This window comes from Myotis brandtii, unplaced genomic scaffold (assembly GCF_000412655.1).
Source record: "Myotis brandtii unplaced genomic scaffold, ASM41265v1 scaffold652, whole genome shotgun sequence".
In the NCBI taxonomy this organism is placed as follows: Eukaryota; Metazoa; Chordata; class Mammalia; order Chiroptera; family Vespertilionidae; genus Myotis; species Myotis brandtii.
The window spans coordinates 294,180-307,579 of NW_005370529.1; the positions used below are offsets into that span (position 1 = coordinate 294,180).

Here is a 13,400-nt window from a genome sequence, read left to right on the forward strand (position 1 = left end):
GAATGCTAAGGAATATTTGCTGATAATGTTGCTACTCAGAGCAATTGTTACACATAACTGGGAGTTACATGCTGAAAGGTTTGAAGGGAGATGAGAATATGAGGCTTCTTGTACAGAATTTGACAATACCAGTCTACTGGAGTATGACTCTAAGGCTGACATAATTTTATGTCATCCCCATGAGTGGAGATAAGGTTATTATTTTTCATCTTGGGATCATGCTTGTTTCACTTTGACAGGTGTAATTTCAAATGTGTAGTTCCAAATGAATCTTCTAAAATATGAGCATTTACATGCTTCAAACTAAAAGAACCATAGAGATTCTTCTCTTTTATCTAAAAATTGTTTACTGTCAACCTCATTGGATTAGCTCTTCATTTAAATAGCATCTGTGCAACCAAAGCTTTTTCTATAAAATGGATACCTTTCTCTTACAGGAAAGGGTATGAGCAAGAGGGTTTGTTGTTGTTGTTTAATTATTCTCCTATGATTCCAAGAGTAACTTATTCCTACTCTCCCTGTCAATAAGAATTCAGAAAAAAACAAATGAGAGGAAGAGCTACTGGAGTGTTGTAATTGAATATTGATAGCAGCAAGCAATCACAGAATGATGGTGAGGAAAGAAGCAGCTGATGTAAGAACTAATGCATTCAGCAGTCAAGAATATTTCCTTGGCTGTGATGAGTCATAAGAGTTAGATTTGTGCCTAGTTGGAGTGTCTTTTAGAGAATAATTAATCCAATGTCTCCATTATTTTATAAAAAGGGTGTCCTAGTCTATTTGGGCTGCTATAACAAAATACTAGAGACCTAGTAGCTTATAAGCAACAGACATTTATTTCTTACAGTTCCGAGACTCTGTGAAGTCCAGGATCAAGGTGCTGACAGATTCAGTGTCTAGTGAGGACCTGATTTCTGGTTCACATATGGCACCTTCTTGCTGTGTCCTCACATAGTAAAAGGGGTGATGGTCTCTGGGGTCTCTTCTGTTTATTTAATCATTTTATTTTTATTATTTTTAATCCTCGCTGGAGGATATGTTTTCATTGATTTCACAGAGAGAGGAAGGGAGAGGGAAAGAGAGAAACATCAATGTGAGAGAGAAATATCTATAGGTTGCCTCTCATCCACATCCTGATCAGGGATCAAGCCCGCAACCTGGGTATGTGCCCTGACTAGGAATCAAACCTATGACCCTTCAGTGTACAGGGTGCTGCTGCTCTTACCAACTGAACCACACAGACCAGGGCTGGAGTCTCTTTTATAAATGCACTAATTTCATCATGAGGACTCTGCCCTCATGACCAAATCACCTCCCAAAAGCTTCACTTCCTAATTCCATCACCTAGGGCATTGAGATTTCAGCACATAAATTTTGGGGTACACAACATTTAGACCATAGCAAAAGGAAATTAAATCCTAGAGATGCTATGCCTAGCTGTAAGCCACACAGAAAGTTAGTATCAATGTTAGGATTAGATTCAACTTTCATTTTTGAACTTTCAGTTCAAGGATCTTACTACCATAACATGTAACATTTTAAGAATGAAATAATGTGGCATCCAATCTCACAGGCATTCTAACTTATTCTGTGAATTTATTTATTCATTCGCTGTCATAAAAGAAGGACTCATTAAGTGAGTATAAGAGCCATATTTTAGTCTAAGTATTTGCTGTGTGCACACACACATACACACACACACACACACACACACACACATCCTAACACTGTGAATCACAAAATCTTAGATTGTATCTTTGGTTTGGGTCTTAGTCTTTACCTCAGCCCGAAATATGACCACTTACTTCTAGGACAAGCACAACTGAAGTTTTCCAAGAAGATAAGCATCTGTTTTAGATTAGGTGATTCCATACCCTTTTCTGTAATCCTTTTCTTAATTTTTCACCCCCCATTTTTTATGCATTCTGCTTTTGGCTTAATCCTAGGTCTTTCATTCTTCAGTTTAAGTTATTTATTCTTTTAGAGAAAATAATAAAGTCAGCCACCCTCTGAGAATTTCCCATATTCATTAAGTTATCCTAAGGCTTTAGATATAACCAGTATAATAAAACATTATTTTGGTCTTTCACCACAGACATTAATTTATTGGGACATACAAGGACCTTAGAGGTGATCTAGTTCAACTACCTGGTTTTACTGATGGACTATAAGAACCCAGAGATAAGTAAATGGTTCAAATTATCCATCAAGCTAGTAGCAGATATAGCCATTGAACTCACACCTCCTCACTGTTACTCAAGATTCTTACCATGGTACCAAATGCTGCTGGATTTTCTCTTTATGAACACTGATGATCTAGGTTTACTTTATCACTTACCTCTCCCTCAAGTAATATACCCATAGAATTTCTTGGTTACTCATGTCAGTAAACAGTTAATCTCACTGAGCCCAAGGCCCTGGAAACTTCTGGGAGGGAGCCAGGTGAGCAAAGAGAACAGATAAAGGCAGCACCTGCCGATGGGTTTGGAATAGCCTGGGGACATGGAGAGAATGTAAACACATTCTGCAAATCTTATTGTCTGACTCTGTGCCAGCGTCTTTTGGGTTCCTGTCATGGAAAATATTTCGTCTGAGGTCATTCAATGAGCAAAGGAGCATTGAATCCCTTCCAGGGTGCCAACTCAGTCCCCCCTTTTGTACAGATTAAATAAGCAAGGGACTAACATTTCATGGGCCTAGAAGGCCCACCTTTCAACAATACAGCCTGAAAGGAGACATTAAGAAAATATATTGTGTTGTTCTGAACTGCTGTCTCCCCTTCCCTGCCCTCCCTCCTCCTGCACCGCCTCCCTCTGTTTGCTCACCCATACTTACAAGCACACGCCCTGCATTTAGAGCAAGAGTTAATGTCTGTGCTTCCTCATAAATCTTGCTTTGGGGCCTTGAGCTATGTTTTTAATTCTGTGGTGGAGCTTTGAGATTTGAGATGTGTAGAAAGGAGGGGGCAGCTGACTGAGGTAATAATGGAAGCTGCCATTTTTCCTCCTGGGGAGCCTGGACTCTTCATTCAATTCTTCTAATGGGTAGTTTAATACTTCAGCCCAGTATCTGTGAAGGCCAAGAGGGACAGAGAGTAGAAAGTCAAAGGGAAGGAAGTTGGCTATATCGTGCTATGAGAAAGGATATGTGGCTTCTCTCCAAAGAAAGAAGAATGTGTGGAATGAGCAAATTAACCCAGACTGGTGACTAGCTGTCAGATTTTTCTAGCTTGGCTAAAAAATTCTTCAAGGAGAGGAGTCTTTCCTGATAGAAATACTTTCTTGTATTACAAAGCTTGTTATTGAAGAAAATCTCACCTCTGTTCAACTTGCAGCTCCTCTCTCTGCTGTTAAACTGCATTTATTTTTCATGATTGGTTCTTCGGCACTTCTATGATAGTTTCTTCTGTGTAAACCTTATCTTTTCAACATGCCTTTCCTTTGTTTATTTATTTATTTATTTATTTATTTATTTATTTATTTATTTTTGGTGAAAAAGGCAAATTGTCTTTAGGATGTTATGATGATTTAAAGCAGGGGTCCTCAAACTTTTTAAACAGGGGGCCAGTTCACTGTTCCTCAGACCGTTGGAGGGCCGGACTATAGTTTAAAAAAAAAACTATGAACAAATTCCTATGCACACTGCACATATCTTATTTTGAAGTAAAAAAACAAAATGGGAACAAATACAATATTTGTATTTGCATGTGGCCCGCAGGCCGTAGTTTGAGGACCCCTGATTTAAAGTGTAATTGCTTAGGCCTTCCACCCTGCCAACAATTGTATTTGAGTAGAATTCTGAGTCTTAGTCACTAAGTAGAATATTTAATTAATGTGACTAAAGGAAGAACTCTGATCTGTGAAAATTCTGGTCTTCAGTTTATATATGTATAAAATGAAAGAATTGGAAACACACCTCTGAGGGGCCTTCCAACTTGTTCATGACAAGAACCCAAAAGGTGTTGGCACAGAGTCATACAATAAGATTTTCAGAATGTGTTTACATTCTCTTCATGTCCCTAGGCTGTTCCAAACGCATCAGCAGCCTAGGATACTAAAAATATCTATCATAAACCCCCTTCTTCCATCAAGTTCTGATTTGTCTTTATAGACCCCTTCCTCTAATTCTATACCATCCTATGAGATTTTGATGTTTACTAAAAATGAAGAGTAAGAAGTGGGAATGGAGGCCAAATACAGCTGGTTTCCTTGAGTTTAGAAAGTGGGAACAAATAGGTTATAATTGTAAGAGAGTGAAATGCTCAACCTCTCTGACTCCATCTTGTTCAAACCTGCTTTGCTCCCATGGCCTTCAGGTAAATAACTTCTTGCATATAGACCTGATAATCATTGGAGAAACTGTGCTTGCAGCTTGAGTTTTACAAAAATAACCCCTTACCAGAAAGTGCCTCTCCCAAGGAGATAAAGGAAATATGTATTGTTTATCAAAGATTTTCAGGTACCTCTTGACCACACTTACACCAACCAGGGTCAACAAACTAAGCACAATCTTTCTTGAACCCCTGCTGGAGCCCAGATATCTGCGGTCATCAATCACCTCTTTCCCCTTCCATTTGCCTTTCCCTTGACATAAAAGAAGCCTGAACTCTGTACTTTCTTAAGATGGATTTGAGAAACCACTAAGTCTCCCATTTTCTCGATTGATGCTGTCTCAATTAATAAGCCTTTTCTTACTCCAAACTCTAACATTTTGAGTTTAGCCTTTGAAGCATGGCGTACATGAGCTTTGGACCAGTAACATAGGGATAATGCTGTTTTTCTTCCCCCTTTTTATTTTATCCCACTAGTAGTTCTTGACTCGGTGATCTGATGACACCTGGTTAAAGTCTTTACCTTATTTCCTATTAACTTCATCTATTTCCACAAAAGAAGTTTTAAAAAATTGCTATGAGGGTTAAATAAATTTAAAAAAATATGGAGTCTCTCACAGTACACAATATGCATTATAATACATACTACCACTCAATATTTGCTAGTTGGACAGTGCCTTATAAAATAAAAACATTTTTTATTAGTTATCCTCTTCCTTCTTATGAAATTACTGCTATCTAAAGATCAGAAAGTTGGTGTGAAATTGCTCAAAGACAAAGAGCTAGTGAAATCCATGGTTTATACTCAGAGTATGATTTTGAGAAGAAAGCTACCCAATCTTTCTTTGCTTAAATTTTGACACATTCTATACCTGGGATTATACCCCAACTTTGAAAATTCAGCCATAATAGCTCAGTGAGAGATACACAGTCTTCTTACCCTGATGGCATAAAATTTTTATAATTCCCCTTTTATTTCTAGTAATACTTTGTTTTCCTACAATCTCAGAATTGCTAATATTGAGTATATGTAAAAATCTACAGTTCCACTTGAGATAGAGGTTTTCTTCCTGACCTTTAACTAGAATTCCTGAGCAGGCTTTTTGCCCACAAAAGATGGCAGGCTCCTTAGGGCAATTCTTCTAACTCTGTGTCTAATTGGAAACAAGGCTATGTTGTGTAATGGCAGAACTTTAACTTGGAATGTATTTTGTAACTATAGCCCAGAATGGTGAAAATACCCCTAAACAAGGTTTTAGGAAACTATGGCTCTCACCAACTCAGGCCCGTGTATAGTGATGCATTGGGAAAAGCCCTGGTCCTTTCTGAGTCTCAGTTTTCCCATCTCCAGAAACAAGAGACTGGGTTATAGCTTCCAAGAGCCTTTCTAGTTCTGACATTCTATAGTTTATAAGCCTTAAACTACTATTCCTCTATACTGTCTGATTGCTGTTTTTACATGTTTGTGAAATAATGTGGTAGATGCTAAAGTTCCCTAGAAGTCATGGGACAACACTTGGTGTAGTCTTTGCAGTAAAGATATGTTCTGCTGGGGAAAGGAGGGCTAATTTGATGCCTCTAAATCAAAGAAGCCATACCTCAGAGGCTTCTTATGCATCCCAAATCCTTGACTTTGTGAATGCTAGTAGCATCATGACCATAGCTGTCTACATCATTCACCCAGAGTTAGTGAAGCCTTGGAATTTCACCATATGGAGATACTCTAAAGAACATATGGGGAAACAGATTCAGAAAAAGAAATAAGCTTTCCCATGGTTACACAACATTAAGTGTCAAGACCAAGACTCTAACACTGGACTACCTGTCATCCTGTTCACTGAACTTTTTACACTACCTTACATGACTTTCCTCATAGTAAGCACAAGAAAATTCTTTAATAAAGCATTCCTGATCATAAAGACATCATATTCTCCACAATTGCCCTACTGACATTTGACAGAGGAGGAGATGATAGATTTTCATAGTACTCTGGTACTCAAGGCTTTTCTGAGAAGTAACACCTTAGTTTTACCTTTGGAGAGACTATTTAGTTCTAGATTTATCTTTCCATCTATCACCTCTGGAGCTCAGGTGAGAAGGTTGGCTGAACTTGTATGTTTATGCTACATCTCTGAAAAAGGTCATTGCCATAACTCAAATTGATTGTCTTTTTAGAAATAGGTTCTTTCTTGAATTTCATGCTTAAGGGGTTTCTCTAAAGTGATGGAATATAAAGTGTACTTACTAGATAAGCTATCTTGGCAGATTTTCATCCCTTTTGGATAAAAGCAAAATTGCACCCAGTACATAAATTGACATATGAAGCAGTAAATAATTGCATTGTGCAAGTTGTTTTAATGGACTCAAGCCAGAATATGCCATTAACCAGCATGCATAGGATATTCATTGAGCTTTGGGTTTATTACCAGGCAAGGGGAAACAAATGAAGGGAAGTATAAGGGAGATGATAAAAGTCAGTAAGCACCTGAGAAGGTGAGGGGTTAGGAAGGGAACTTTAGAGGTATGTACAATATTTTTCTTTTTTTTCTCTTCTTCATCTTTTTTCTTTTCCTTTGCTTTTCTTTCTGGGCAAAGAATTAAGTATAAGAAAAGGTTGGTGTCAGCTTTCAAATCATCAAAAATCTGAAAACTAGACAGCAGAATGTGCCAGGCTCTCTTCTAACTTTCCTTTTATAAGAAGCAGCTGAAGGACCAGCCAATTGAACGAAGGGTGCTATATGTTTATGTGTGAGATGGTGTTTATACACATCTCTACATGAATAAATATTCAGAAACCACAATAGCATTCCCAAAGGAATTCATCCTTAATACAGGAAGTCACAGCTTTGTGAAGGGACCACAATTAAGCTCCAGTTTTTCATTCTAGATCCCAGGATTTAATTTCTAGAAGAAACAAGACCTCTGTGATATTCCATGGGGCTGTTTAGAATTACAGATAACTCAGCTTGTTGAATGCCAAGCTCCTGAGCTTGGCTTAACCTCTAGGGATCTCTTTGCAATCAGAGATGCCTAAAACCATAAACCATGAATTCTGATGGGCATATGCAAAAGTAGAGGCCACAGAACTTACAAATTTGTCAATCATTTTGGCCATACTCCTCTGCCATAACTTTCTTCCCACCACTCCCAAGATGGCTTTTTCTTGCTCTTCACTTGGATTTACTAGATGACCAGGCCTGGGCTATACCAGAGACTGGCTACCTCCCACATACTGTGGACCAGAACTGTGAATTTGATGGAAAAGGGCAAGGGCAGTCTCCCTGTGAGCTTTGACATGTTTATTGCTGAAATTTTGCTTCTCAAAGATCATATATATCTTCATATTTGGGAAGTTCCCATTTTTGTTTTTGTTTTCCTCTCAGTTCTTGTTTATATTTATGGCTCTGTGGAAATCTTTGCCATTTCCTTTTTCTTTGAAATCATCTCCCACCTTCACTGTTTCAGTTCCTGTCCCACTACCTTGACTCTTCCTTCTTTCTTTCTCTTTTAACTCTTACCATCAGAATGTTGTCATGAGGTCAGTGTTCAAATGTCCGTCCCTAACATCTGTCCAACCAGGCATTTCCATATAGAATTCTCAACCACACTTTGAACTCATCATGTTTGGAAGCAAATTCATTCTTTTATTCTTCTATATTTTTGGAACAATTCAACTGTTTGATAGTTAAGCCACTTATCTCAGCAACAATATAAAGGCTGACTGAGATAGTACATCCTTTTCCTTGATTTTTATTTTAATCTAATGGAATGGCTAATCTAAAGGGAAACTCCTTTTTTTGTAGGAGACAAGGAGAAGGCCTTAGGATCTACTGGGGGAATCTGGAGCAGCAGTCTCTCTTATCCCGTTGGAATCCATGGTCCACTGAGGTGCCTTATGCTACCTTCACTGAGCATCCTATGAGATATACTAGTGAGCAGTTCCTTGAAATTTGCAAGGTAAGAATTCACTCTTGGGTTAGCTTTGTCGCTACAGTTTTGTGCTTCTAAAGCATGTATAGTAAAAAAAATAAATAACATAAGATATTACATGGGGGTTATATAGGTAACAACTCAAAGAGGTTTATATAAGTTTTTAGTAAACAATGGAGCTGTTTTATATATTTTAAAAATATATAATATTTCTATTATCCATACCATGCTATTTCTGTCTTGCTAATTTTTTAGCAGAAAATCATAGTGTAATATTGTTTAAAAATTGCAATAGTTGTGTTTGTCTAACTGGGCTTGTTACCCATAGGGTGCATATAATTTTCTATACATAATTAAATTCTATTTTATTCAGAGGAGTATGGATAGTGTGCAGTAGGAAGTATGCCTCTGTAGTCATATTTAAGTCAGATTTTTCTCTGCACCTTGGTTGTCTTATCTCTAAGTGGAAATAATGAACACTGACCTTCTTCCCAAACTCATTGGATCATTGTAAGGTTAAATGAGATAATGTGTTAAAAAATGTTCTATAAGCTATAAAGCAATTCACAGTATTTTATGTCCTTAAATATCATCTCACCAAGTAGATTATAAATGTATTGGTGGCAGGTAGAATTACTGTTACTATTCTTTCTTCTTCCCCAGGGAAACATAAGCTAAAATACTCTAAATAAAATTATTGGAGCCATACATGCAGTGAAGATCAATCTTGACATTTTCAACAAAACCAGATAGACATATACAAGTTCATTATAGGCCTAGACATTCTTGCCTTCACTGTCCTTTCTATGTTTACTTTCATGTGCTGGCATCCACTTTAAATATCACAACTCATTTGATATAAATTCAGAACATGACAACCTGCTTGTAAAGTCTTCTGTGGCTGGATGGTATCAATTGCATTTCTTGCATTATTTTAAACTCACTTATTCATATAAATTTATATGTATATCATAAACAAATATTTTAAATTGATGCCCCCTATCCTAAAATGGATGTGAGGCAAAATATATGTAATTAGAGACTGGATGGGGTCTTCAGCATCCTTTAAGTTGATTGAATTCCATTCTGCTCCCAGGAAAAGTCAATGGTCCTCTCCAGATTTAGGCAATCATCCTCAGGGATTTATGGTCTAGTGCTTATTCTGGCTCCAAGCTATTGTAGGACTAAATTAGTTCATTGTATGGATAATGTTTATACTCTTCCTGCTATAATCCTATTTCACAATACCTCAACCCAAGCATCAACAGAAGCCCAGAAGCCCCTAGCCTCACTCTACCACCCAACATCAACAAAACAAAACAAAATGAAAACCAACAAGAACAACATAGCACTTATGCAAAGGCATTTATGTGAAAGTAGACTCACCAGGAGCATCAGGGAGAGAGTTTGGGAGTTTACATCATTATAACACCCCAAACTTCAAATGGAATATCAGATATTCATGTTTTTAAAAGACCTTATGAATAATAACACCCTAATGAATTGCTCCATAATCCTCTTTCCTCTTCTCTGTATCTAGCTCTTGCCACACCCCCAAGTCTTGTTTTATTTTTTCTTATTAACAGCATAAAGTAGTTTATCTGTTTCTTTTTTTTTCTTTTTGTTAATCCTCACCCAAGGATATTTTCCCATTGATTTTTAGAGAGAGTGGAATGCAGAGGGAGAGACACACAGAGAGAAAGAGAGAGCGACATCAATGTGAGAGAGACATATTGATTGGTTGCCTCCCGGGCATGCCCCTACCAGGGCCTGATCAAACCTGCAAATGAGGTACGTGTCCTTGACTGGAATTGAACCCTGGACTCTTCAATGTGTGAGCTGATACTCTATCCACTGAGCCAAACCAGCTAGGGCTAACTGTTTCTTTTTTAACACCAGCTATTCCAACTCAAGAACTTAATAATGTAACTTACCAAAGCCATTTCCTACCTCTAAAGGGAATCTAGTTCTAGCCATTAAAATAATATATATTTTTAATGAATAATAGTTGTATTTTATTGTAAGTCAAAATAAATACCAACTTAATAAATAAATAACAGCAATAGCCTTTGTGATTATATTCATCACTTCCTGGACCAAGTCTTCTTTTATTCCTCATACCTTGTGCATCAAGTACTTATTCTTTGAGTGTCCTTTGCTAGAAGAGATTTTGGGTGAAGGATTAAAAAACAAGCTCTATTTATTACAGAGAAATGCCACTGTATTACTCTAATTTTCTGTTAGTGTTTTGTTTTATTCTGTTAATATATAAACACAATCAAATAATTTAAGAAGGAAGTTGAAAACTAAAATATTGAAAGGGGTGTGGAATAATTATTTCCCAAATACCCATGAATATAATTAGTAAACTGGAACATTAAATTTTCCTCAGGCCTTTCTATTAGTCAAAGCTAAAAAGGAAATTTGATGTTGATATAGCTCTTGTTGGATAAAACAGTAGAGAGAGTGAGTGTGTGTGTGTGTGTGTGTGTGTGTGTGTGTGTGTGCGCGCGCAGTCCCCTACATGTGTGGGCTTGAGCATAAGGAATGGTTGGCTAGTTGGTTTGTTGGTTTTCAGTCGATCAAACTACTTTGTGGATCTGTTAGGTATGTTGCTTTTAGGGCTTTTCTTCGTTATTCTTCCAAACTCTCTCTCTTTTTTTTTTAATTCCTGGCAACAGTTTGGTTTTCTCTTTTGCCAAGCCATTTCTTAATTTAAAGACCACCCAACTCCCAACTCTGTAGGAAAACAAGTGATCTCCATCTGGGATGTGTGATGATGAGTATTCTGATCCAGTTCTTAGAATCTTAGTTATTCTTTTGTTGTTGGTTTTTATGTCACAATATTATTTATGTTTAGGACATTTTCCAAGACTGGCTTTGATTAAGACCCAATTATCTTAACATAAAAGAATAAATAAGAGAAAGATAATTCTGGGGATATAGAATACCTTTTATATGAATATTTTAGCATAACATTAGATATTAAAAGGCTAATATAAATTAATTTTTTCATTTTCCTTATGAATGAAACAGTAAAAAGTAGAAGAATATGGGGGGAATTGCCTAACTAAATCAAATAGCTGAAATAATGAAAAACAACAACTATGGCACAGGAAAGGGAATCATATAGAGCCGAGTTATATGCAGTCAAAATTTTTAAGTTATTTACACTCTAATGGAATAACTTAATATTTTTAAAAATTCAAATTTATTTTTACTCAGAATCTTTTCTTCTAGGTTCTCTTTATTCAACAATTATTTTCTCACACCTACAAAGCACAGGTATTGTGATTATTGTTAAGGATACAAAAATCAATAAGATAATATTCTTCCCTTTGTAGAATGTATTGCTTAATAGAGGAGGCAGATAAAAATGCAAAGACTTTTAAATGAATACTGATTGACTTAAACAGAAGTTTGTATCAAATGAAGAGGAGTGGAGGCACATGAAGGTACAAGGAGTGTTCTTAGACACAAAATAATTCAGTTGAGCTGGAGTTTAATCTTATATATTTGCCATGATAATTTTCATAGCTCAAAAAATACAGGGTAGGGTAAAAGTAAGTTTATAATTGTTCATATGGAAAATAATACAATATTTAATAAATAATAAATACAAAAATAAACTCTGTATACTCATTAGTATAAACCTACTTTTGCCTCATCTTATAGGTATGTGTGTTTAAACTAAGGTAGAAGTAGTAGGAATGAAAAGAAGATGAAGACATGTTGAGTTGTTCAGAATATAGAATCAATGAAAGAAGATAACTGGCAGTATATATAGGTGAAGAAGAAGATTTCAAATATTTCTGGCTGAGTAGATGGTGATTCCAATAATTTAAATGGAGAAATCTAAAAGAAGAGTAGGTTTGGAGGTTCACTTTAGGACATGAATTTGATGTCCACGGAACATGGGGTAGAGTTGGTGGTCAATCAGAAATTTAGGTCTGAAGCTCAGGAGAAAAAGCTGAGCTGGTAACATAGGTTTCAGCATTAGGTCAAAGCTGAGTCTTGGGGATGCTTGGTTAGGAAGTTACCCTAGCAAAGAACATGAATGGACACAATTTAAAGTATCTCTTAGTCTCACTGATCAAAAAATCACAATCACATTTATGCAATACTATGTCAAAATACATTTTCTAAAATCCATCTCACTACAGCCTTCTACATATGGGGGTCTAAATATGATGGTCAAATGGTCTCTTTGCAGACATTCTTGCTTATTTCAGAACCTCACCAACATTTTCCAATCTGTGTAGATACTATGCATTATTTATATAAAACAGTTGTGAATATAGGAAATAATAGTTTTGGGCATTGATTACATTATTATAAGATATAAACATAATATCATGTAATCTATATACATAAAAAGCTAATATGCAAATTGTCCCTGCGTGAGTTTGAACAGGAGACGATTACAGTTTGCATATTTTCATGTAATTCACTAACAAAAACCCTGTGTGAAAAGGTAGCGATCTCAGTTTTAAAAATGAGGGTACTTAGAGTGATTAAGTTGACCAAGGTATTACAATAAAATAGTTATATTTCTACACCAAAACAATTTGCTAATTAATATGCAGAGAAATGTGTTTAAATTTGAAGGAACTCTGTGTATGTGTATTCATATTTATTGATATGATATGATATGATATGATATAATCCTATCTAATAATAGACAAACATGGTAATTAACTGTACCTCCGACACTCTTCCCATTGGCTAATCAGGGCAATATGCAAATTAACTGCCAACCAAGATGGCGGCCGGCAACCAGCTCTGCACTCCGTCAGAGCTGGAGCCACAACAGTGTTTCAATTATAGAAGCCAAACAAACCCAGATACCTGCTTTCAACAGCCAAGGTCTCAGAGCTGGAGCTGAGCCTCAGAGCTAAAGCCGGCTTTCAGCTCCAGTGACAGCTATAGAAGGTAAATAAATCCCAGAATAAAAAAAAAAAGAAAGAAAAAAGGAGAGGTTGGGAGGTTCAGTCGCCCGCCAGCCTGAAAATGGCCCTCAGCCCCTCACCCAGACTGGCCAGGCACCCTAGTGGGGACTCCCACCCTGAAGGGAGTGTGACCAGCTGCAAACAGCCATCATCCCCTCATCCAGGCTGGCCAGGCACCCAAGCGGGACCCC

The 13,400-nt window shown here is 36.8% G+C and overlaps 1 protein-coding gene across 1 annotated transcript in view; it reads left to right on the top strand.

Annotated features, from left to right (window-relative positions):
• TPRG1 (tumor protein p63 regulated 1) overlaps positions 1-13,400 on the top strand; it is a 144,588-nt gene that overhangs the window by 124,341 nt on the left and 6,847 nt on the right. Inside the window, exon 5 of the mRNA XM_005880758.2 lies at positions 8,134-8,287. Within this exon, the coding sequence (XP_005880820.1) occupies positions 8,134-8,287 (154 nt within the window). The remainder of the gene's footprint in view (positions 1-8,133; positions 8,288-13,400) is intronic.